The following is a 23,809-nucleotide window of genomic DNA, read 5'->3' as shown; positions in this document are numbered from 1 at the left end:
ACAGACTGTTATATCAGAGAACTACAACCCCCAGCATGTCCAGACAATAATATATCAGAGGAGAGAACTACAACTCTCACAATGTCCAGACTGTTATATATCAGAGGAGAAGAGTACAGAATGTTATATGATATCTCAGAGGTAACACTCCAGGCTGTTATTGTAGGTTTCAGAGGCGAGAACTACAACTCCCAGCATGTCCAGACAGTAATATATCAGAGGAGAGAACTACAACTCCCAGCATTTCTCCAGTTCTGTAGGAAAGAAATCATAAATTGCTTTCTCCATACAAGGATCATCCCTCACAGGTCACATGACCACAAATACAGCTCCTCCTCCTTCTTATCTCCGCTCTACAGCTGACCCCGCCCCCTTCACTGATCACATGATGGTGACATCATCACAGGTCCTTCACCACCTCCTCTCCCCACTGCTGAGCCCCGCCCCCTGCACTGATCACATGACGGTGATGTCACCCCAGGTCCTTCAGCTCTGGCAGTGCAGCAGATACTGGGCAGGTCCTGGTCGGTAGTCAGGGCTCTTGTTCTCTCTGGTATCAGCCATTCCTCCAGCCTGCAGGTAAGATGAGCTGTGAGGAGACAGTGTGGTGGAGAGCTCAGACATGTCACCTCTGGAGATTCTCCTCCATTACACACAAGGAATCCTTCACCGCTCCTCAGCTTAGTATGATGGGGGGAGGAGTAGTGGGGATAGTGGGGGTTGTCATCATTCCCTGGCCCCTGACTGTCCTGGTGAGGGGCCCCTGCCTCCAGAAGGATAATGAATAGAGCGGGGGCCCGGCCTGAGCTCAGCTCTCTCCAGTCTCTTCTCTAGGAGTTCTCGACACAGCTGAGCACAGCCCAGAGGTGGGACCTGCATCTATCAGAGATCTCCATGTTGGGGCCCCTGGAATCCATGTGGTGGGGGCTCTGAGAAGCGGGGTGTCACCACCAGACATCTGAGAAGCTCTGACAGATGCCTTTCAGAACCTCCTCCTTGAGCTTCCTTTGTTTTGCTTTCAGTTCCTCATCTCGTTAGCCTCTCTCAGCTGTCATGTAGTTGTACTGATTGCATTCCTTTAAATTCCTCCCCATAGTGCATCAGTTTGCGGTTTATACTACTTCCTGGAGTGTGTGTGCATGCTGATCCTACTTCTCAGTCTTCTACAAGATAAATGTTGTGCATTCATTTGTGTTTTTCTGTTTGCTGGATCCCAGGTGACCCTGACTCCCTCCGTATCTAGTGTAGGGAGTCGGTGGTTATGTCCCCTCACTATTATAGGGTGTTCAGGTGTTATACAGTCAAGGTACGAGGATATGCGATCATCTACCATTGGGATTTTCGCATAAGCTGAGCATTAAGGGAGAGTGCCAGGTCTGATGCAGGGGTCTCCCTTTTTGTTCCTTAGTTTTGGATCCAGTCAGTCGTTTATTCATATTGTGTTTCCTTGTTTCCTGTACACCTTCTGTGACACGGGGCCCCTCCAGGCTCAGGAAGTGCGGTTCTGGAGGTGACATCTGGTCTTGTCCTCTGGATGATTTCCTCTCCTCTTCTCATAAAGGCGCCTGCAGTACTAGAAGCCTCCAGCTCCTCCAGTTCTCTCCTCTTCTCCTGAATGACCACCAAGGATGGACAGGAAGGAGATCAGCAGAAGAATATTAGACCTCACCTTGGAGATCATCTCCCTGCTGAGCGGAGAGGTAAACTTTTCTAGATTTCTCTCCTCTTTATTGTATTCTGTAACAAGTCAGACATCGGGAAGGAGAGTCCATCATAGGAAGTGTCCAGGGTCCTGGAGAACGGCCTCCAGACCTTCCAAGTGATGGAGAACCTGAAAACCAGCCCCCAATATGGTGAGTGATGTATCATGTGACCAGTGACTAATAGTCATGTTGTAGGAGCCATGAGGAGGTAAGTAGGCACGTTGTACCAGGAGGAGAGGGCCGGAGGAGAGCACATGGCCCCTGAAGGGTTTATTCCCTAAGTGTCTCTCTCCATCCACAGGAGTACACAATAGTGAAGAAGACATCGGGGGACTGTGTGACTCCCATCATCCATCTCCAGGAGTCAGGAGGGCGGAGCAGGACCCCTCCCCCCATCACAGAGCCTTATCCTCACCCCCTGATACATGAGCAGAAGATCCTAGAACTCACCCACAAGATGATGGAGCTGCTGACTGGAGAGGTGACACTGCTGGGAATGCTGGGAAATTCTCCAGTAACAGCACTGGAGGGGTCTGGGTGATGACGGTGTCATTGTGTTGTCAGGTTCCTATAAGGTGTCAGGATGTCACTGTCTATTTCTCCATGGAGGAGTGGGAGTATATAGAAGGACACAAGGACCTGTACAAGGAGGCCATGATGGAGGAGCACCAGCCTCTTATATCACAGGGTAAGAGCCGTCATGTGCAGTGTATACACGTGTGTGCAGTGACATGTAATGGAGGAGCACCAGCCTCTTATATCACAGGGTAAGAGCCGTCATGTGCAGTGTATACACATGTGTGCAGTGACATGTAATGGAGGAGCACCAGCCTCTTATATCACAGGGTAAGAGCCGTCATGTGCAGTGTATACACGTGTGTGCAGTGACATGTAATGGAGGAGCACCAGCCTCTTATATCACAGGGTAAGACCCGTCATGTGCAGTGTATACACGTGTGTGCAGTGACATGTAATGGAGGAGCACCAGCCTCTTATATCACAGGGTAAGAGCCGTCATGTGCAGTGTATACACGTGTGTGCAGTGACATGTGATGGAGGAGCACCAGCCTCTTATATCACAAGGTAAGACCCGTCATGTGCAGTGTATACACATGTGTGCAGTGACATGTAATGGAGGAGCACCAGCCTCTTATATCACAAGGTAAGAGCCGTCATGTGCAGTGTATACACGTGTGTGCAGTGATATGTAATGGAGGAGCACCAGCCTCTTATATCACAAGGTAAGAGCCGTCATGTGCAGTGTATACACGTGTGTGCAGTGACATGTAATGGAGGAGCACCAGCCTCTTATATCACAAGGTAAGACCCGTCATGTGCAGTGTATACACGTGTGCGCAGTGACATGTAATGGAGGAGCACCAGCCTCTTATATCACAAGGTAAGAGCCGTCATGTGCAGTGTATACACGTGTGTGCAGTGACATGTAATGGAGGAGCACCAGCCTCTTATATCACAGGGTAAGAGCCGTCATGTGCAGTGTGTACACGTGTGTGCAGTGACATGTAATGGAGGAGCACCAGCCTCTTATATCACAAGGTGAGATCCGTCATGTGCAGTGTATACACGTGTGTGCAGTGACATGTAATGGAGGAGCACCAGCCTCTTATATCACAGGGTAAGAGCCGTCATGTGCAGTGTATACACGTGTGTGCAGTGACATGTAATGGAGGAGCACCAGCCTCTTATATCACAGGGTAAGAGCCGTCATGTGCAGTGTGTACACGTGTGTGCAGTGACATGTAATGGAGGACACCAGCCTCTTATATCACAGGGTAAGAGCCGTCATGTGCAGTGTGTACACGTGTGTGCAGTGACATGTAATAGAGGAGCACCAGCCTCTTATATCACAAGGTAAGATCCGTCATGTGCAGTGTATACTCGTGTGTGCAGTGTGGGGAACCGTACTCACTTGACTAGTGTACAGAGGCAGGGACACCAAATGTTCAACAAAAGTCCTCTTTATTTAGGCTTTTTCATCAAAAGTTCAGCCAGTACATCCGGATCGCAGCCGAGTCAAACAGTTGTAGCACAGTTTGACAGTGTTACTTCACACTGTGTGCCTTTCCTCCAGACTGAGACCCACCTAAGATCCAGCAACAGGATTAAATAGGATCCCTGGACATGAGCATGCCTCAAGTCCCGGACTGGAACCAGGGGAACAGGCACCCACCCAACACATTGCCGGTCCCCAGTAAAAGCCCGCCCTGAACCAGCTACACTATCTATTTTCTGTGTCCACCAGCTAACTTAGTGGAAACCTAGACTAGGGCTTTTGCTCCACCAAGGCCGGGGTACCTTGGTGGTACTTACCTGGTAAGCAAGCCGCTTTAGAATGCTTCCTGCAACAATATGGATGAAACATATCTCCCCCCCCCATAGATGACTCCTGTCACCGCCTCACATAACCCCCCCCCCTTTTTAAAACCTGTGGGGTGAACACATGCCATACAGTGGACTCTGGACAGGGCGTCCGCATTCCCCTGCAGCGTCCCCGACCTGTGTTCCACTGTAAACTTAAAATTTTGCATGGAGAGGAACCATCTGGTGACCCGAGCATTCCTCTCCTTTGCCTGACTCATCCACGTGCAAGGTAAGTGATTGGTCACCAGGCGGAACGTCCTTCTCAGCAGATAATAGCGTATAGATTCAAGTGCCCATTTGATGGCGAGACACTCCCTCTCCACTACACTATACCTGGATTCAGCTGGCGTTAGTTTGCGGCTCAGGAAACTAATGGGATGCTCCTCCCCGTTAACCTCCTGAGACAGCACTGCACCAGACCTACTTCAGAGGCATCTGTCTGTACAATAAACTCTTTATTGAAGTTGGGTGTAACTAGGACCGAGATCCCACACAACACCGACTTCAGTGACCAGAAGGCCTCCGCTTCCTGAACACTCCAGCGGATCATCACAGACTTCCGTCCTTTCAGGAGGTCCATTAACGGAGAAGACAATGTTGCAAAATTGATAATAAACCTCAGTTAATATCCCACTAACCCTAAAAAAGCTTTTTACCTGCCTCATCGTAAGGGGTCTGGGCCAGTTCTGTATGGCTTCTATTTTATTTACCTGAGGTTTAATGACTCCCTGTCCAATTACATACCCAGGTACCAAGTTTCTTTCAACCCTATTGTACATTTCTTCTGGTTGGCGGTCAACCCCACTTTCTGGAGAGAGTCTACCACCTTGGGTAAGTGACTCTCTCAGTCCGTGCTAAACACTACAATATCATCGAGATAGGCCGAAGCATACTGACGATGGTGCTGTCCCCAAACAGACTCTCCCTATCTCTCCAGGGTTTTAGTAAGGTAACATGGTATACCTGCTCTGGCTTTCACCGACCCGGCTGGTATACCTTGTAGTTCACTGGTCCTACTTTCTCCATCACTTCGTAGGGTCCCTGCCACCTAGCAAGGAATTTACTGTCGACCGTGGGCACAAGTACCAGTACCTGGACGCCCGGGTTAAAAGTCCTTACCTGGGCGGCCTGGTTGTATACCTGACTCTGGGCCAGTTGTGCCGCCTCCATATGCTCCCGGACAATCAGCAGAACTGTCCCTATTCTTTTTTGCATTTTCTCTATGTGTTCTATAACACTCTTATGTGGGGTGGGCTGTTGCTCCCATGCTTCTTTAGCTACGTCAAGCAACCCCCGAGGATGTCTGCCGTAGAATAGTTCAAAGGGCGAGAACCCAGTGGAGGCCTGGGGCACTTCTCACACAGCGAATAATACATACGGCAGTAAAAGATCCCAGTCCTTCCCATCTTTGGACACGGGTCTCTTGAGCATGATCTTTAAAGTTTTGTTAAACCTTTCCACAAGTCTGTCTATTTGGGGATGGTAAACAGACGTGTGTAAGTGTTTAACATTTAACAATCGGCAGAGCTCCTTCATGACCTTCGACATGAAGGGAGTCCCCTGGTCTGTCAATATCTCCTTAGGTATCCCTACCCGAGAGAACATGCCCATTAATTCTTTGGCTATAAGCTTAGCCGATGTGTGGCGCAGTGGAATTGCCTCAGGATATCTGGTAGCGTACTCTAAGACCACCAAGATATGTTGGTGACCTCTGGCCGACTTATTTATGGGGCCTACCAGATCCATGGCTATCCTTTAAAACGGTACCTCTATGATTGGCATAGGTACCAATGGGCTACGATAATGGGGCTGGGGGCTGGTTATCTGACACACAGGACAGGACTGATAGAACCTCTTACCCTCATATATCCCGGGCAAAAAAAAGCTGCAATATTCGCTCTTGGGTCTTTTTCACCCCCAGATGACCTCCCAGTACATGCGTGTGGGCCAAGTCTAACACCATCCAGCATCTATTACCTCTTGTTGCACCTTATCCACCCTGTACAATAGGTCTTGGTTAAAAGCCAGGTGGGGAAACACAGATTTGGCTCCTGGGTGCTGAGCCACGCTATTGATTACGGTTACCCCTTCTCTCGCCCGCATCAATGTAGGATCCTGGAGCTGGGCTGTCCTGAACGTTTCTCGGGACACCTCCAGATCTGGGATGGATCGGGTCTCTACCATCTCACCAGCCAACACCTCTAGGGGAAACCTATCAGGATTACACTCTATATCTGTGGTGGTGACCCCCATGGCTGGTACCCCAGCATCGGGGTCGTCAGGTTCAGAGCCCGGACAGTTTTCCCCCCCTAAGAGAATGCGTACCGTTCTTCCACAGTGTCTAGAACATGGGTAAGTCTCTGCCCAAAATGGCGTCATAAGGGAGATGTCTCCCCACCCCGACAACATATTGTACTTCCCTGCCTGACGCGGACAGGGTAACCCTTATTGTGGGATACTCCCGGAGGTCTCCATGGATATAGACTATGGCTATTTTCTGATTTCCTGGTACAGTCCTGATCAAAAGTTTAAGACCACTTGAAAAATGGCAAAAAATCATATTTTACATTGTTGGATCTTAACAAGGTTCCAAGTAGAGCTTCAACATGCAACAAGAAGAAATGGGAGTGAGACAAAACATTTTTTGAGCATTCAATTAATTGAAAATAACGATTAAACTGAAACAGGCTGTTTTTCAGCTGATCCAAATTTTTAGGACCACATGTCTTTAAAAGGCCAAATCTGTGCAAAGATGTGGATTCATTGTCATTTTCTGTCAGGTAGTCACACGTTGTGATGGCAAAGGCAGAAAAACTCTCCCTTTTTGAACGTGGTCGGGTTGTTGAACTGCATAAGCAGGGTCTCTCACAGCGCGCCATCGCTGCTGAGGTGGGACGCAGTAAGACAGTCAGTTGGAATTTCTTAAATGATCCTGAAAGTTATGGAACAAAAAAGTTAAGTGGTAGACCCCAAAAAATGTCATAAGCACTGAGCCGGAGGATCCAATTGGCTGTCCGTCAAGACACTGGACGATCCTCGGCCCAAATTAAGGCCCTTACTGGTGCTGACTGCAGCCCCATAACCATCAGACAGCATCTGAGACTGAAGGGCTTCAAAAACCAAAAACGTCTTCAAAGACCTCGTCTCAGTGAACGCCACAGAACTGCTCGCTTGGACTTTGCAAGAGAGCACCAAACATGGGACATTCAAAAGTGGAAGAAAGTTTTATTCTCTGATGAGATTTTTTTTTACCTTCATGGTCCTGATGGTTTCCAACGTTACTGGCATGACAAGCAGATCCCACTGAGATGTTTTCTATGCGCCACAGTGGAGGGGGCATCATAATGGTCTGGGGTGCTTTTTCCTTCAATGGAACAATGGAGCTTCAGGAAGTGCAGGGGCGTCAAACGGCCGCTGGCTATGTCCAGATGTTGCAGAGAGCATTCCTCATGACTGAGGGCCCTCGTCTGTGTGGTAACGACTAGGTTTTTCAACAGGACAACGCTACAGTACACAATGCCCTCAGGACAAGGGACTTCTTCCAGGAGAATAACATCAATCTTTTGGCCCATCCTGCGTGTTCGCCTGATCTAAATCCAATTGAGAACCTTTGGGGATGGGTGGCAAGGGAACTTTACAAAAATGGACAACAGTTCCAGACAGTAGATGGTCTTCGTGCAGCCATCTTCACCACTTGGAAACGCTTGCATAAAGAATGCCAAAATGAATTTTTGAAGTGACCAACAATAACGGCGGAGCTACTCATTACTGAGTTCATGTTTGGAAGTTGGATTTCTGTTTTGGGGGGGTTTAGTTTTTTTGGGAGGTGTGGTCCTAAACTTTTGATCAGCTGAAAAACAGCCTGTCTCAGTTTATTCGTTGTTTTCATTAAATTGAATGCTCAAAAAATGTTTTGTCTCACTCCCATTTCTTCTTGTTGCCTGTTGAAGCTCTACTTGGAACCTTGTTAAGATCCAGCCATGCTAAATATGATTTTTTGCAATTTTTCAAGTGGTCTTAAACTTTTGATCAGAACTGTATTTCTTCTGAAATCAGTGACTCATGCACAAGGGTTACCAGGCTCCCAGAATCCAGCAGTGCCTGGACCGAGTACCCATTAACAGAGACCTGGCACAAGGGAGGCGTATCAGCGGCCAGCAGGGGGTCAGCAATACACACAGGTTGTGCATAGAATGAGGACCGGCGAGCGAACCCGCAGTCCATGGGTTCAGAAGTCATAGGGCAGTTAGCCGCAACATGTCCTGGACCTTGGCAGTGCCAGCACCGAATCACAGTGGCCTCGCGGGTCCCCGCTACTCGCCTCACAGGAGTTTTGTTAGTGTCCCCCCCATAGAAGGCTGGGTCCTTGTTCCAGGCTCCCTAGGCTGGGAGGTGGGCTGGTGTGTCTCTCTCAACTGAGCAGAGTCCCGCATCAAGTCCTGGGTCGCCATATACCGCTCGACCAGGTTAACCAACTGATTAAGGTTGCCTGGATCTCCTTGGCCCACCCAGCACTGTATGGCCCTCGGCAGCATGCGCACAAAGCGGTCCACTACCACCCGCTCAATCATTTGTGAGGGCTCAAGTTCTCTGGCTGGAGCCACTTCTTCACCAGGTGCAGCAAGTCATATGCCTGAGACCTGGTGGGCCGGGTCTCTGAAAAAGCCCACTGGTACACCCTTTGTGCGCGAACATATGTGTTAACCCCCATCCAAGGCAAGACCTCACTTTTAAGTTTCTCATAGTCCTGGGCGTCCTCACGACTGAGGTCAAAATAGGCTTTCTGGGGGCGTCTCCTACCAGGCACGGTGCCACCACCTCAGCCTACTGTTCAGATGGCAGGTTTTCCCGCTCCGCCGTCCTTTCAAATACCGTTAGGAACGCCTCCCCGTCGTCCTCAGGACTCATTTTTCTCAGCGCTGACCGGACTTTATCTCTGGCAGCAGACGGAAACGGGGTCACTGCAGGTGGGGTTCCTTGCTGGGATGCTCGCAGGGACTCTTGCATGGCCGCCATCTGTTAAATCAACAGGCTGTTTGTCTGTTGTTGCTAGGCATTCGCTGCTTGCCGTTGTGCATTGCACTCGGCTTATTGGGCATTGGCCCGTACCAGCTGCTGTAGTATTGTCTCCATTTGATCCGCTGTCTTATGGCAAAACTTAGCTGGCTTTATGAAGGACATGCACAATAGTGTTTGCCTCACTGCTCACTTGACCGGATCCGACACCACTTATGGGGAACCGTACTCACTTGACCAGTGTACAGAGGCAGTGTGCCACCACCAGACATCTGAGAAGCTCTGACAGATGCCTTTCAGAACCTCCTCCTTGAGCTTCCTTTGTTTTGCTTTCAGTTCCTCATCTCGTTAGCCTCTCTCAGCTGTCATGTAGTTGGACTGATTGCATCCCTTTAAATTCCTCCCCATAGTGCATCAGTTTGCGGTTTATACTACTTCCTGGAGTGTGTGTGCATGCTGATCCTACTTCTCAGTCTTCTACAAGATAAGTGTTGTGCATTCATTTGTGTTTTTCTGTTTGCTGGATCCCAGGTGACCCCGACTCCCTCTGTATCTAGTGTAGGGAGCCGGTGGTCGTGTCCCCTCACTATTATAGGGTGTTCAGGTATTATACAGTCGAGGTACAAGGATATGCGATCATCTACCTTTGGGATTTTCGTATAGGGCAGTAAGGGAGAGAGCCAGGTCTGATGCAGGGGTCTCCCTTTTGTTCCTTAGTTTTGGATCCAGTGAGTCGTATATTCATTTTGTGTTGTCTTGTTTCCTGTACACCTTCCGTGATATTATAAACTGCCAAAACCGTCTCAAGCATGGATCCGGTTTCACTTTTGACTGAACGCTTGCAGGGTCTTTCATTGGAGGTAGCAGATCTCCGTAAGACTCTTTCTCAGTTTCAAGTGACCGGTTCAGCTTGCGTTCATGGAGTTTGTTCTGAGCCTAAGATCTCGCTCCCGGATACGTTCTCCGGGGGTAGTGAGAATTTTGTGCGTTTTAGAGAGGCTTGCAAACTCCATTTTCGCCTTCTTCCCCATTCCTCTGGTGATGAGGAACGGAGGGTGGGGATCATTATATCGCTGCTCAGGGATAACGCTCAGTCCTGGGCCTTTTCGCTGCCGGTGGGGGCACGGCCCCCCCGTTCAGTGGATGAATTCTTTTTAGCCCTGGGTCAGATATATGATGATCCGGATCGTATTGCTTTGGCTGAGTCTAGACTACGTCTGTTATGCCAGGGTAAACAATCCGAAGAGATATACTGCTCAGAATTTCGGAGATGGGCATCTGATACTGGTTGGAATGATGCTGCACTCTGAAGTCAATTTTACCATGGTCTTTCAGAGGGATTGAAAGATGCATTTGCCTTTCATGAGAGGCCTACCTCCTTGGACTCTGCCATGTCTCCTTCCTGTCATACTCCCAGGACAGTGCAGCGGTCTCATTCTGTGCGCAGGGGTCTCAGTCGCTGTCAACCCCTTCTGAGCAGGAGCCCATGCAGCTGGGGTTGATTGCCTCTGACAATAGAAGATTCAGCCTGCATGGGAAGGTTTGTTTTTGTTGTGGAGGTATAAATCATTTGGCAAATGTTTGTCCCTCTAGGAGATTCAGGCAGTTTTTTGGGGAGTAATAAAGAAACAAAAAGGAAACAATCCTTTAAAAATGTTCCTTCTGTTAACATTGGCAGGGTTGAGGCGGAAATTGAAGGTTTTCCGTTTGCTTGTAGTTTCTGTTTTGTCCTGCCTGCCAGGGTAGCGCTAGAGAGCAAGAACATTTTTTGTGAGATTTTTGTGGATAGTGGAGCAGCGGTCAATCTCATTGATAATCAATTTGCGATAACTCATGGTTTCCAGGTATGCACTTTGGGAAAGGATATTCCTGTTTTTGCTATTGATTCCGCTTCACTTTCTCAGAAATCATTAAAGGGCATAGTTTACAATATCCGTTTAATTGTGAGTGATGCTCATGTTGAGGATGTGTCATGTTTCGTCCTTAGCGGATTGCCTACTCCTCTAGTGTTGGGGCTACCCTGGCTCACTAAACATAACCCCACCATTGATTGGCAAGCGAGGCAAATAAATGGTTGGAGTGACTTTTGCAGAGAGAATTGCCTCACAGCATCTGTTTCCGAGGTTTCTACTAAGACTGTACCATCTTTTCTCTCTGAATTTTCGGATGTCTTCTCTGAGAGTGGAGTTCAGGATTTGCCCCCGCACAGGGAGTACGATTGCCCTATTAATCTCATCCCAGGCGCCAAGCTGCCTAAATCTCGTTTATACAATCTCTTTCAACCTGAAAGGGTCGCTATGCGTGCTTATATCTCTCAGAGTCTGAGAAAAGGACACATACGACCCTCGAAGTCACCTGTTGCCGCTGGTTTTTTCTTTGTTAAGAAAAAAGATGGTTCTTTAAGACCTTGTCTGGATTTCAGGGAGCTGAACAGTATCACAATTCGTGACCCTTATCCGCTTCCTGTCACGGAACCATGAACCAGACGTACAACAAGAGATAAGTGGAAATAAGAAGGCTTTATTGAAAATCAAGCAGTGAGGCAAAAGTCCAAACGGATGGCTAAACCGAAGCAGGGTCTTGCGAAGCCAGAGATCAGGAACCAGAAGGGTAGTCAGACGAAGCCTGGATCAGGAACCAGCAGAGTAGTCAGACGAAGCCAGGATCAGGAACCAGAAGCAGCAGCAATCTTAGAAGCATGTGTACACAGGAGGACCAAGCAAGGAACTGAAGCCACAGACCTCCTATATGTGTGAGCTAGGCATCCAGCTCCTCCCAGTGGGAAGGAGAGGCCGCAGGGTGGGAGGCTACAAGAAACCCAGAAACCAAGATGGCCGCCAGCACATGTCAAACGAAGGAGAACAGCAAGAAGGTAAGACCATGACAGTACCTCCCCCTCAAGGGCCCCTCCTCCGCGGAGTAAAGAACGGTTTCTGAGGGAAGCGTGCGTGGAAGGCTCGGAGCAAGGCAGGAGCATGGACATCTGCGGAGGGAACCCAGGAACGCTCCTCTGGACCATAACCACGCCAATGGACCAAAAACTGCACCCGGCCGCGGACCAGGCGTGAGTCCAGGATATTGCTCACCTCATACTCCTCACGATTGCCCACTTGGACCGGACGAGGCCGAGGAACCGAGGAGGTGAAACGATTACACACCAGTGGCTTCAACAGGGAGACATGAAACACGTTGGAGATCCGCATGCCAGGAGGAAGCGCAAGGGCATAGGCTACCGGGTTTACCCTGCGAAGCACTCGGAAGGGACCAACAAAGCGAGGCGCCAGCTTGGGAGTGGGCACTCGAAGGTTGAGGTTGCGGGTGGACAACCATACGCGGTCTCCGACCTGGTAGGAGGGAGCGGGCGCTCGTCTGCGATCAGCCTGGAGTCTCTGGCGCTGCGCAGAGACCTCAAGGGACCTCTGGATCTGTACCCAAGAAGCACGTAGGACGGAAAGGTGATCCTCCACAGCCGGAATATCCTGGGGAGAGAATACCTCCGGTAACACGGCAGGTTGGAACCCATAATTGGCCATGAAGGGAGACGTCCCAGAGGAAGAGTTCACCGCCGTGTTCCTGGCAAACTCAGCCCAAGGCAGGAGGTCAACCCAATTGTCTTGGTGATCGGAGACATAGCAACGAAGGAATTGCTCCAAGGCCTGATTGGATCGTTCTGCGGCCCCATTGGACTGAGGGTGGTAGGCCGAGGAGAAAGAGAGATGAATCCCCAACTGGGAGCAAAAGGCGCGCCAGAACCTGGACACAAACTGACTCCCCCGATCCGACACAATCTCCTTGGGCAAACCGTGCAACCGGAAGACCTCCCTGGCAAAAATCGAGGCCAACTCTTGTGCAGAGGGTAACTTCTTGAGAGGAACACAGTGGCACATTTTGGAAAACCGATCCACAATCATGAGAATGACCGTATGGCCTCGGGATGCAGGGAGGTCCACAATGAAATCCATCCCCAGGTGTGACCATGGACGCTCCCCGGTGGCTATGGGTTGCAAAAGGCCCAACGGAAGGTGCCGAGGGGACTTACTCTGGGCACAAACGGAGCATGCCGCTACATATGCGGCGATGTCGGAACGTAGAGAAGGCCACCAGAACAGACGTGAAACAGCCCAGGACAGTTGATTCTTTCCAGGATGCCCCGCGGCCTTGGAGTTATGGTAGGTTCGCAACAACCGAGTGCGCAACTCCTCAGGCACAAAACATCTGCCGTTGGGTCTCCCAGAGGGAGCACCAGATTGAGCCGCCAAAATCTGCTCACCCAGGGGAGAGGTCAGGCTGGTGCGAATGGCGGCCAGGATCTGATTCGGAGGTATGACCGAAGTCGGAATCGACTCCTCCCCGGACAGCTCGGAGTACTGCCGTGATAAGGCATCCGCTCTGATGTTCTTGGAGCCGGGTAGGTAGGAGACCACGTAATTAAAACGTGACAAGAACAGAGCCCATCTGGCCTGACGTGGTGTCAATCTCTTGGCCTCAGAGAGGTAGGTCAGATTCTTGTGGTCCGTCAGGATGAGAACCGGAACCACCGAGCCCTCGAGCAAGTGCCTCCATTCTTTAAGGGCCTGCACGATGGCCAATAACTCCCTGTCACCAATCTGATAGTTGCACTCCGCGGAAGACAGTTTCCGGGAGTAAAACCCACAAGGAAGCAGAGGACCCTCTGGTGTTCTACGCTGAGACAGAAGGGCACCTACTCCCGTCTCAGACGCGTCCACCTCGAGGACAAAAGGCAACCCAGGGTTGGGATGCGACAGAATCGGAGCCGACACAAAGGCGGACTTTAGAGCCTCAAAAGCTCGGATGGCCTCGAGCGGCCAGACCTGGGGATTACTGCCCTTCCTGGTCAGATCCGTGAGAGGCTTGGCTAGCATGGAAAAGTCCCTGATGAACTTCCGATAATAATTGGCGAAGCCCAAAAAGCGCTGCAGGGCACGAAGACCACTGGGCTGGGGCCACTGTAAGACAGCCGAAACCTTCTCAGGATCCATGGAGAACCCCTCAGCGGAAATGATGTAACCTAAGAAGGTTACCTGGGATCGGTGAAATTCGCATTTCTCAAGCTTACCGAACAGCTTGTTCTCTCGTAACCGTTGCAACACTCGTCTGACATCCAGAATGTGGGCCTCCCTGGATTCAGAATATACCAAGATGTCATCCAAATAGACCACCACACACTGCTGCAACAGGTCACGGAAAACATCGTTGATGAATTCCTGGAAGACTGCGGGCGCATTGCACAACCCAAAGGGCATAACCAAGGATTCATAATGACCGGTCCTGGTGTTAAACGCGGTCTTCCACTCATCGCCCGCCTTGATCCTTACCAGGTTATATGCCGCCCTCAGGTCGAGTTTGGTAAAGACCGTGGCCCCTTTGAGGCGATCGAACAGCTCGGAAATCAAGGGTATCGGGTAAGTGTTCTTGATCGTGATGCGATTGAGACACCTGTAATCGATGCAAGGCCTCAACTCACCGCCCTTCTTTTTCACAAAGAAAAATCCAGCCCCTGCCGGGGACGAGGATTTGCGAATGTGTCCGCGTGAAAGCGCCTCCCTCACGTACTCCTCCATGGCCTCATTCTCCGCTACCGACAGTGGATAGACTTTGCCACGAGGAGGAACGGCACCGGATTGTAACTCTATGGCACAATCGTATGGGCGGTGCGGAGGTAGGGCAACCGCACGCACCTTATCAAATACATCCCGGTACTCCTCGTATTCAGGAGGCAACAGAGAGTCCGAGGAAGTACACAGCAACTTGACAGGCCCATGGATGCAACTAGCCCCACACTGCGGTGACCACGAGAGGATCTCGGCCGATCTCCAATCGAAAGTCGGATTATGCTTCTGGAGCCAGGGGTACCCCAAGACCACCGAGTAGTGTGGAGACGAAATAACCTGGAGACAGACCGACTCTCTGTGAACGGCACCAATGGCCATCCCCACTGGAAGGGTCTCCTGAGTCACGTGTGGCGGCAGAAGGGGTCTGCCGTCTATCGCCTCAAGAGCCAGTGGGGAACCTCGAGGCTGCAGAGGAATGGAATTGGCGGCAGCGAACACACTATCAATGAACAAACCACCAGCACCAGAGTCCACCAACGCCTGGGTCGTCACCGAGCCCCCGACCCAGGAGAGGACAACAGTAATCAGTGGTTTGTCAACACGGGAAACCGGGGACGAGGAGACTCCACCCAAGATCTGCCCCCGACAGGATCTCAGGTGCGAGCGTTTCCCGGACGGTTCGGGCATGCCAACCGAAAATGCCCACCGAGACCACAGTACATGCATCGGCCCTCGCGTCTCCGGAGTACCCTCTCCCCCTCGGACAGGCGAGCAAACCCCAGCTGCATGGGTTCACCCCCAGACAAGTCATCCCCAGGAGGCGTGGGAGGAGAGGGAGGCACGGGTGGGACAGCAAACGTAGGCGCCAATCTGTTAGAAGACCTCCGCAGGCTCTCCTTAAAGGAAGGTCTCTCCCTGAGTCTGGTGTCAATCAAAATCAGGAAAGAAATAAGAGACTCGAGCTCCACTGGTAGGTCCTTAGCTGCAACCTCATCCTTCAAGGCATCCGAGAGACCATGAGAGAAAGCAGCGACCAGAGCCTCATTATTCCAGCCCACCTCTGCTGCCAGGGTACGAAACTCAATGGCGTATTCAGCTACGGATCGTGAACCCTGTCTGATGGACATAAGGAGCTTCGCAGCAGAGGCAGCACGAGCCGGCACATCGAATACCTTCCGAAGAGAAGCAACAAAACCGGAAAACTCGGCAACCACCGGATTGTTGTTCTCCCATAAAGGGCTGGCCCAGGCCAAGGCCTTGTCCGAGAGCAGCGAGATCAAGAAGCCCACCTTTGATCTCTCAGTAGGAAAGGCATGTGGCAGCAACTCGAAATAAATGCCCACCTGGTTAAGGAAACCTCGGCACTGAGTTGGCTCTCCCCCAAAGCGCTGTGGAAGGGGGGCAGAACCGGTCATACCCCGAAACACCGCAGGCGCAGCAACAGGTGTCGGGGTAGACTCTGGCGCAACAACCGGAGCGGCAGTAGGAGCGGGCCCAGGAGCGACAACCGACCCATCGGCAACGGAAGCTAAATGAGCCGTGCGTTCAAGCAGGGTTTGCAACGCCACAGCGAACCGACCCAACAGGTGATCCTGCTGATCAAGTCTGGCAACCAGCGTAGGTAGCGAGGATGGCCCTGTACCGTCAGAATTCATGGCTTGGTCCTAATGTCACGGAACCATGAACCAGACGTACAACAAGAGATAAGTGGAAATAAGAAGGCTTTATTGAAAATCAAGCAGTGAGGCAAAAGTCCAAACGGATGGCTAAACCGAAGCAGGGTCTTGCGAAGCCAGAGATCAGGAACCAGAAGGGTAGTCAGACGAAGCCTGGATCAGGAACCAGCAGGGTAGTCAGACGAAGCCTGGATCAGGAACCAGCAGGGTAGTCAGACGAAGCCAGGATCAGGAACCAGAAGCAGCAGCAGTCTTAGAAGCATGTGTACACAGGAGGACCAAGCAAGGAACTGAAGCCACAGACCTCCTATATGTGTGAGCTAGGCATCCAGCTCCTCCCAGTGGGAAGGAGAGGCCGCAGGGTGGGAGGCTACAAGAAGCCCAGAAACCAAGATGGCCGCCAGCACATGTCAAACGAAGGAGAACAGCAAGAAGGTAAGACCATGACACTTCCTCTGATCCCGGACCTGTTTAACCAGATTGTTGGGGCTAAAGTTTTTTCCAAATTAGATCTAAGAGGGACATACAACTTGGTCAGGGTCAGAGAAGGAGACGAATGGAAGACGGCCTTCAATACCCCTGAGGGCCATTTTGAGAATTTGGGTATGCCTTTTGGTTTGATGAATGCTCCAGCTGTTTTTCAGCATTTCGTGAACAGCATTTTTTATCATTTAATAGGGAAATTTGTATTAGTGTATTTGGATGACATTTAGATTTTTTCTCCTGATTTCAAAACTCATAAGGAACACTTACGTCAGGTCTTGCTCATCCTGCGGGAGAATACATTATATGCGAAACTTGAAAAATGTGTGTTTGCGGTTCCAGAAATTCAATTTCTGGGGTTTCTTCTCTCCGCTTCTGGTTTTCGCATAGACCCCGAGAAGGTCCGCGCTGTGCTTGAGTGGGAGCTTCCTGAGAATCAGAAGGCGCTGATGCGTTTTTTGGGCGTTGCCAATTATTACAGGAAGTTTATTTTGAATTATTCCTCTATTGTTAAACCACTCACTGATATGACCAGAAAGGGGGTAGATTTTTCTTCCTGGTCGGTAGAGGCGCGTAAGGCCTTTTCTAATATCAAGGAGAGTTTTGCTTCCGCTCTCATCTTGGTACAACCTGATATTTCTCTACCCTTCATAGTTGAGGTTGATGCTTCTGAGGTGGGTGTGGGTGCGGTCTTGTCTCAGGGTTCCTCTCCTGCTAGATGGCGACCGTGTGCCTTTTTCTTGAAGAAACTCTCCTCCGCAGAGAGAAATTACGATGTGGGAGATAGGAAGTTGTTGGCCATCAAGTTGGCTTTTGAGGAATGGCGCCATTGGCTAGAGGGAGCCAGACACCCTATTACCGTGTTTACTGACCATAAAAATCTAGCCTACTTGGAGTCAGCCAAGCGTCTGAACCCGAGACAGGCCAGATGGTCTTTGTTCTTTTCAAGGTTTAATTTTGTTGTCACGTTCCGCCCTGGGGTTAAGAATGTGAAGGCAGATGCCCTGTCACGTTGTTTTCCGGGAGGTGGGAATTTTGAAGACCCGGGTCCCATTTTGGCTAAAGGTGTGGTGGTCTCTGCTCTTTATCCTGAATTGGAGGCAGAGGTGCAGGTAGCCCAGTCAGAGGCTCCTGATCTTTGTCCTCCTGGGAGGTTGTTTGTGCATCTCGCTTTAAGACACAAGATTTTTAAGGAACACCACGATACGGTCCTTGCTGGGCACCCGGGGGCAAGCGATGGATCTCATCGCTCAGAGATTCTGGTGGCCGGCACTTCGTAAGTCGGTTGAGGGTTTTGTGGCAGCCTGCGAGACCTGCGCTCGTGCCAAAGTCCCTCATTCACGGCCATCAGATCCTCTCCTTCCCTTACCCATTCCTTCCCGTCCTTGGACACATCTGTCCATGGACTTCATAACGGACCTGCCTCGTTCCTCGGGGAAGACTGTGATTCTGGTGGTGGTGGACCATTTTAGCAAAATGGTGCATTTCATCCCTTTTCCTGGCTTGCCCAATGCTAAGACGCTGGCGCAGGCATTTATTGATCACATTGTCAAATTGCATGGTATTCCTTCAGACATAGTCTCTGATAGGGGCACGCAGTTTGTTTCCAGATTCTGGAAGGCTTTCTGTTCTCGCTTGGGGGTTCGGTTGTCATTCTCTTCTGCTTTCCACCCGCAGTCGAATGGCCAGACAGAGCGCGTCAATCAGAATCTGGAGACATATCTGCACTGTTTTGTGGCGGAGAATCAGGAGGATTGGTGTTCTTTTTTGTCCCTTGCTGAGTTTGCTTTAAATAACCGTCGTCAGGAGTCCTCTGATAAGTCACCAGTTTTTGGTGCATATGGGTTTCATCCGCAGTTTGGGACATTCTCGGGAGAGGGGTCTTCTGGTTTACCTGATGAGGACAGATTCTCCTCGTCTTTGTCATCTATTTGGCAAAAGATTCAGGATAATCTAAAGAGCATGAGTGAGAGATATAAGCGTGTGGCGGGTCCGGACCTGAATGTTGGTGATCTGGTGTGGTTGTCTACTAAGAATATCAAATTGAAGGTTCCCTCCTGGAAGTTGGGTCCTAAGTTTATTGGGCCTTACAAAATCTTGTCCGTCATCAATCCTGTTGCATACCGTCTTGATCTTCCTCAGACTTGGAAGATCCATAATGTTTTTCATAAGTCCTTATTAAAACCCTATGTCCAACCCATTGTACCCTCGTCTTTGCCTCCTCCTCCGATTATGGTTGATGGTAATCTTGAATTTCAGGTCTCTAGGATTGTGGATTCTCGTGTTGTCCGCGGTTCTCTCCAGTACCTCGTTCATTGGGAGGGTTATGGTCCTGAGGAGAGGATGTGGGTCCCAGTGACGGACATTAAGGCCACTCGTCTCATCAGGGCTTTCCATAGGTCCCATCCTGAGAAGGTGGGCTCTGAGTGTCCGGAGTCCACTCGTAGAAGGAGGGGTACTGTCACCACCAGACATCTGAGAAGCTCTGACAGATGCCTTTCAGAACCTCCTCCTTGAGCTTCCTTTGTTTTGCTTTCAGTTCCTCATCTCGTTAGCCTCTCTCAGCTGTCATGTAGTTGGACTGATTGCATCCCTTTAAATTCCTCCCCATAGTGCATCAGTTTGCGGTTTATACTTCTTCCTGGAGTGTGTGTGCATGCTGATCCTACTTCTCAGTCTTCTACAAGATAAGTGTTGTGCATTCATTTGTGTTTTTCTGTTTGCTGGATCCCAGGTGACCCCGACTCCCTCTGTATCTAGTGTAGGGAGCCGGTGGTCGTTGCCCCTCACTATTATAGGGTGTTCAGGTGTTATACAGTCGAGGTACGAGGATATGCGATCATCTACCTTTGGGATTTTCGCATAAAGCAGTAAGGGAGAGAGCCAGGTCTGATGCAGGGGTCTCCCTTTTGTTCCTTAGTTTTGGATCCAGTGAGTCGTATATTCATTTTGTGTTGTCTTGTTTCCTGTACACCTTCAGTGACACCAAATGTTCAACAAAAGTCCTCTTTATTTAGGCTTTTTCATCAAAAGTACAGCCAGTACATCCGGATCGCAGGCGAGTCAAACTGTTGTAGCACACTCTGACAGTGTTACCTCACACTGTCTGCCTTTCCTCCAGACTAAGACCCACCTAAGATCTAGCAGCAGAATTAAATAGGATCCCTGGACATGAGCATGCCTCAAGTCCCGGACTGGAACCTGGGGAACAGGCACCCACCCAACACATTGCCTGTTCCCAGTAAAATCCCGCCCTGAACTAGCTGGACCCAGCTATTCTAACTATTTTCTGTGTCCACCAGCTAACTTAGTGGACACCTAGGCCGGGCACCTTGGTGGCACATTCCTGGTAAGCAAGTCGCTTCAGATTGCTTCCTGCAACATTCTGGGTGACACATATCTCCCCTCATAGATGATTCCTGTCACTGCCTCCCAGCAGTGACATGTAATGGAGGAGCACCAGCCTCTTATATCACAAGGTGAGATCCGTCATGTGCAGTGTATACACGTGTGTGCAGTGACATGTAATGGAGGAGCACCAGCCTCTTATAGCGGATCCTTTTCCATTCAGAATGCAGTAGGGCAAAACCGATCCGTTTTTGACCGCTGCTGAGAGCCCATGACAGATCACACAAACGGGAGGCCAAAATGCTAGTGTGAAAGTAGCCTAAGTCGTTGGTGTCTCAATAAAATGTGAAAAAATTTGTATTAAAATTCTTCTCTGGCATCGGCTTTAAATTGCTAAATCTGATCATGTTGTCCATCACTTAAGCGATTATCTGCTCATCCCCTTCAGACTGAACGTGTGACTTCTAGCAATAACTGCATGTCCCAGAATGTTCTAGCTGCATTAGAGCGTGTTCACACAGGGCACATTTATTGTAGACATTTCCATGTATTGGGTTGTTTCTGCAGCAGCTGCATGGATTATTACAAGCCACATTCAGGGCAGCGGGACAGTCACAGAAATGTCTGCAGCTGATCTGCTATGTGTGAACTTGCTGGTAGATAACCAGTGACTGATCTGTGCTGCTTTTATAATCTGTCCAAAAAGGGGGGATTTTAAGGTTCCACATATAGAAACAATAGGCAAGTTCTGCAGGGGCGGGGCCTACGATGCTCCATTGATTCCAGACATGGCCAGGTTTTTCAAATTTTTTGTTTTGTTAAGTCATTATTTACTGTATGTACAGTAATAAAAGTCATGACCTGGTGTAAACCAGAATCCTGGACTTTGTCAGGAAGTTATAGGAGCTTTGTAAGGCTGGGATCACAAGTGCAGTTTTTTTGGCCAAAGTCAGGAATGGATTCCAAATGAATGAACACTTCTCCTTCCTGCTGGATCAACTTCCAGCCTAATTGGAATGTTATAAGTTTGTCTACTCTGTAGTTTGCAGGAAAAAAAACTTTAAAACAAATTTTCATTTTCGTCTTAACAGAAAGTCCCAGTACAAAATGTGAAAATGTCATGTTACCACTAGATGAAGATATCCTGCAGCGCTCTTCAGAAGAAAACCTCATTACCCTTAATGTACATCCAGGACTTCACAGTACAGATCTGTCATATAATCCTCCTAATTATGAGGAACTTTCTTTTGACCAATCACAGATTGTTACCGCAAGTGCAAATCAGAAAAGGATTGAAAGGTTTCATTGTGGTAAAGAATCCACAAACAGCTCAGGACTTTCCACACACCGAAGACGTCACACAGGAGAGAAAATGTATTCATGTTTAGAATGTGGGAAATATTTTACACTGAAATCACATCTTGTTAAACATGAGAGATATCACACAGGAGAGAAACCATATTCATGTTCAGAATGTGGGAAATGTTTTACAGAGAAATCCAATCTTCTTAGACATGAGAGAAGTCACACAGGAGAGAAAGCATATACATGTTCAGAATGTGAGAAATGTTTCACACGGAAATCAAATCTTGTTAAACATCAGAGATATCACACAGGAGAAAAGCTATTTTCATGTTCAGAATGTGGGAAATGTTTTACACAGAAATCCAATCTTGTTATACATGAGAGAATTCACACTGGGGAAAAGCCGTATTCATGTTCAGAATGTGGGAAATGTTTTACAGAGAAATCAAATCTTGTTGGACATGAGAGACTTCACACAGGAGATAAACAATATACATGTGCAGAATGTGGGAAATGTTTCACACGGAAATCAATTCTTGTTAAACATCAGAGATGTCACACAGGAGAGAAAGCATATACATGTTCAGAATGTGGGAAATGTTTTAGACAAAAATCACATCTTGTTTTACATGAGAGAAGACACACAGGAGTGAAGCCGTATTTATGTTCAGAATGTGGGAAATGTTTTACAGATAAATCAGATCTTGTTAAACATCAGAGATATCACACAGGAGAGAAGCCGTATTCATGTTCAGAATGTGGGAAATGTTTTACACAGAAATCAGATCTTGTTATACATGAAAGACTTCATACAGGAGAGAAGCCATATTCATGTTCAGAATGTGGGAAATGTTTTACACAGAAATCCAATCTTGTTAAACATGAGAGAAGTCACACAGGAGAGAAGCCATATTCGTTTTCAGAATGTGGGAAACGTTTTTCAGAAATATCAAGTCTTCTAAAACATTAAGAAGAATCACACATAAGAGAAGATGCATTCAGAATAGGAAAAAAGTTTTTTGTTTCTAAAGCCATATTTAGGGGTCATTAGTGAAGTCACACAAAAGAGAAGCCATATGGCCACAATATATCACTGGGTCATAGACATTGTTTTCATTTCAGGTTGTATATTTGGATATAAAAGCTTAATTGATGTCACATAACGGCTTCTATAAAACATCTGATAAATCCTGTTTAGGAAGACATATATTCTGTTCATGACTTATATTTTAATCCTTACAGTTAACCTTTTCAGCCCCGGAGGGTTTTTTGCATTTTCCTTTTTTACTCCCTGCCTTTCCAGGACTTTTTTATTTTTACGTTTACATTGCCATATAAGTGCTTGTTTTTGCGGGACAAGTTGCATTTTCTAACTCCACCATTTAATATTGTAAATGATATAGTGGGGAGATGGAATAAAAATACATGTGCAGTGAAATTGTAAAAATAACGCAGTTACGCAACAGTTTTATGTTTCGTTTTTACGGTGTTCCCTATACGGTAAAACTGACCTGTTACTTTCTTTCTCCAGGTCAGTGCAATTACAGTAATACCACATTTGGATAGTTTTTCTTGCATTTTAACCACCTCAGCCCCCCTAGCTTGAACCCCCTTAATGACCAGGCCACTTTTTACACTTCTGCACTACACTACTTTCACCGTTTATCGCTCGGTCATGTAACTTACCACCCAAATGAATTTAACTCCTTTTCTTCTCACTAATAGAGCTTTCATTTGGTGGTATTTTATTGCTGCTGACATTTTTACTTTTTTTGTTATTAATCAAAATGTAACGATTTTTTTGCAAAAAAATGTAATTTTTCACTTTCAGCTGTAAAATTTAGCAAAAAAAACGACATCCATATATAAATTTTTCACCAAATTTATTGTTCTACATATCTTTGATAAAAAAAAAATGTTTGGGCAAAAAAAAAAAAATGGTTTGGGTAAAAGTTATAGCGTTTACAAACTATGGTACAAAAATGTGAATTTCCGCTTTTTGAAGCAGCTCTGACTTTCTGAGCACCTGTCATGTTTCCTGAGGTTCTACAATGCCCAGACAGTAGAAAAACCCCACAAATGACCCATTTTCGGAAAGTAGACACCCTAAGGTATTCGCTGATGGGCATAGTGAGTTCATAGAACTTTTAATTTTTTGTCACAAGTTAGCGGAAAATGATGATTTTTTTTTTTTTCCTTACAAAGTCTCATATTCCACTAACTTGTGACAAAAAATTAAAAATTCTAGGAACTCGCCATGCCCCTCACGGAATACCTTGGGGTGTCTTCTTTCCAAAATGGGGTCACTTGTGGCGTAGTTATA

At 48.3% G+C, this 23,809-nt stretch overlaps 1 protein-coding gene across 1 annotated transcript; it reads left to right on the top strand.

Annotated features, from left to right (window-relative positions):
* The first annotated feature begins 2,347 nt into the window (after positions 1-2,347).
* On the top strand, positions 2,348-22,936 carry LOC122924024 (zinc finger protein OZF-like). The gene is made up of 2 exons (XM_044274941.1): positions 2,348-2,391; positions 21,273-22,936. Exons 1-2 carry the CDS (start codon positions 2,358-2,360, stop codon positions 22,454-22,456), a joined length of 1,218 nt encoding a protein of 405 aa, XP_044130876.1. The 5' UTR covers positions 2,348-2,357; the 3' UTR covers positions 22,457-22,936.
* Positions 22,937-23,809: the final 873 nt, after the last annotated feature.

Source organism: Bufo gargarizans, unplaced genomic scaffold, assembly GCF_014858855.1.
Source record: "Bufo gargarizans isolate SCDJY-AF-19 unplaced genomic scaffold, ASM1485885v1 original_scaffold_2145_pilon, whole genome shotgun sequence".
Taxonomy (NCBI): domain Eukaryota; kingdom Metazoa; phylum Chordata; class Amphibia; order Anura; family Bufonidae; genus Bufo; species Bufo gargarizans.
Note: the sequence above shows the minus strand (reverse complement) of the source record. Positions and strands in the feature narration are given on the sequence as shown.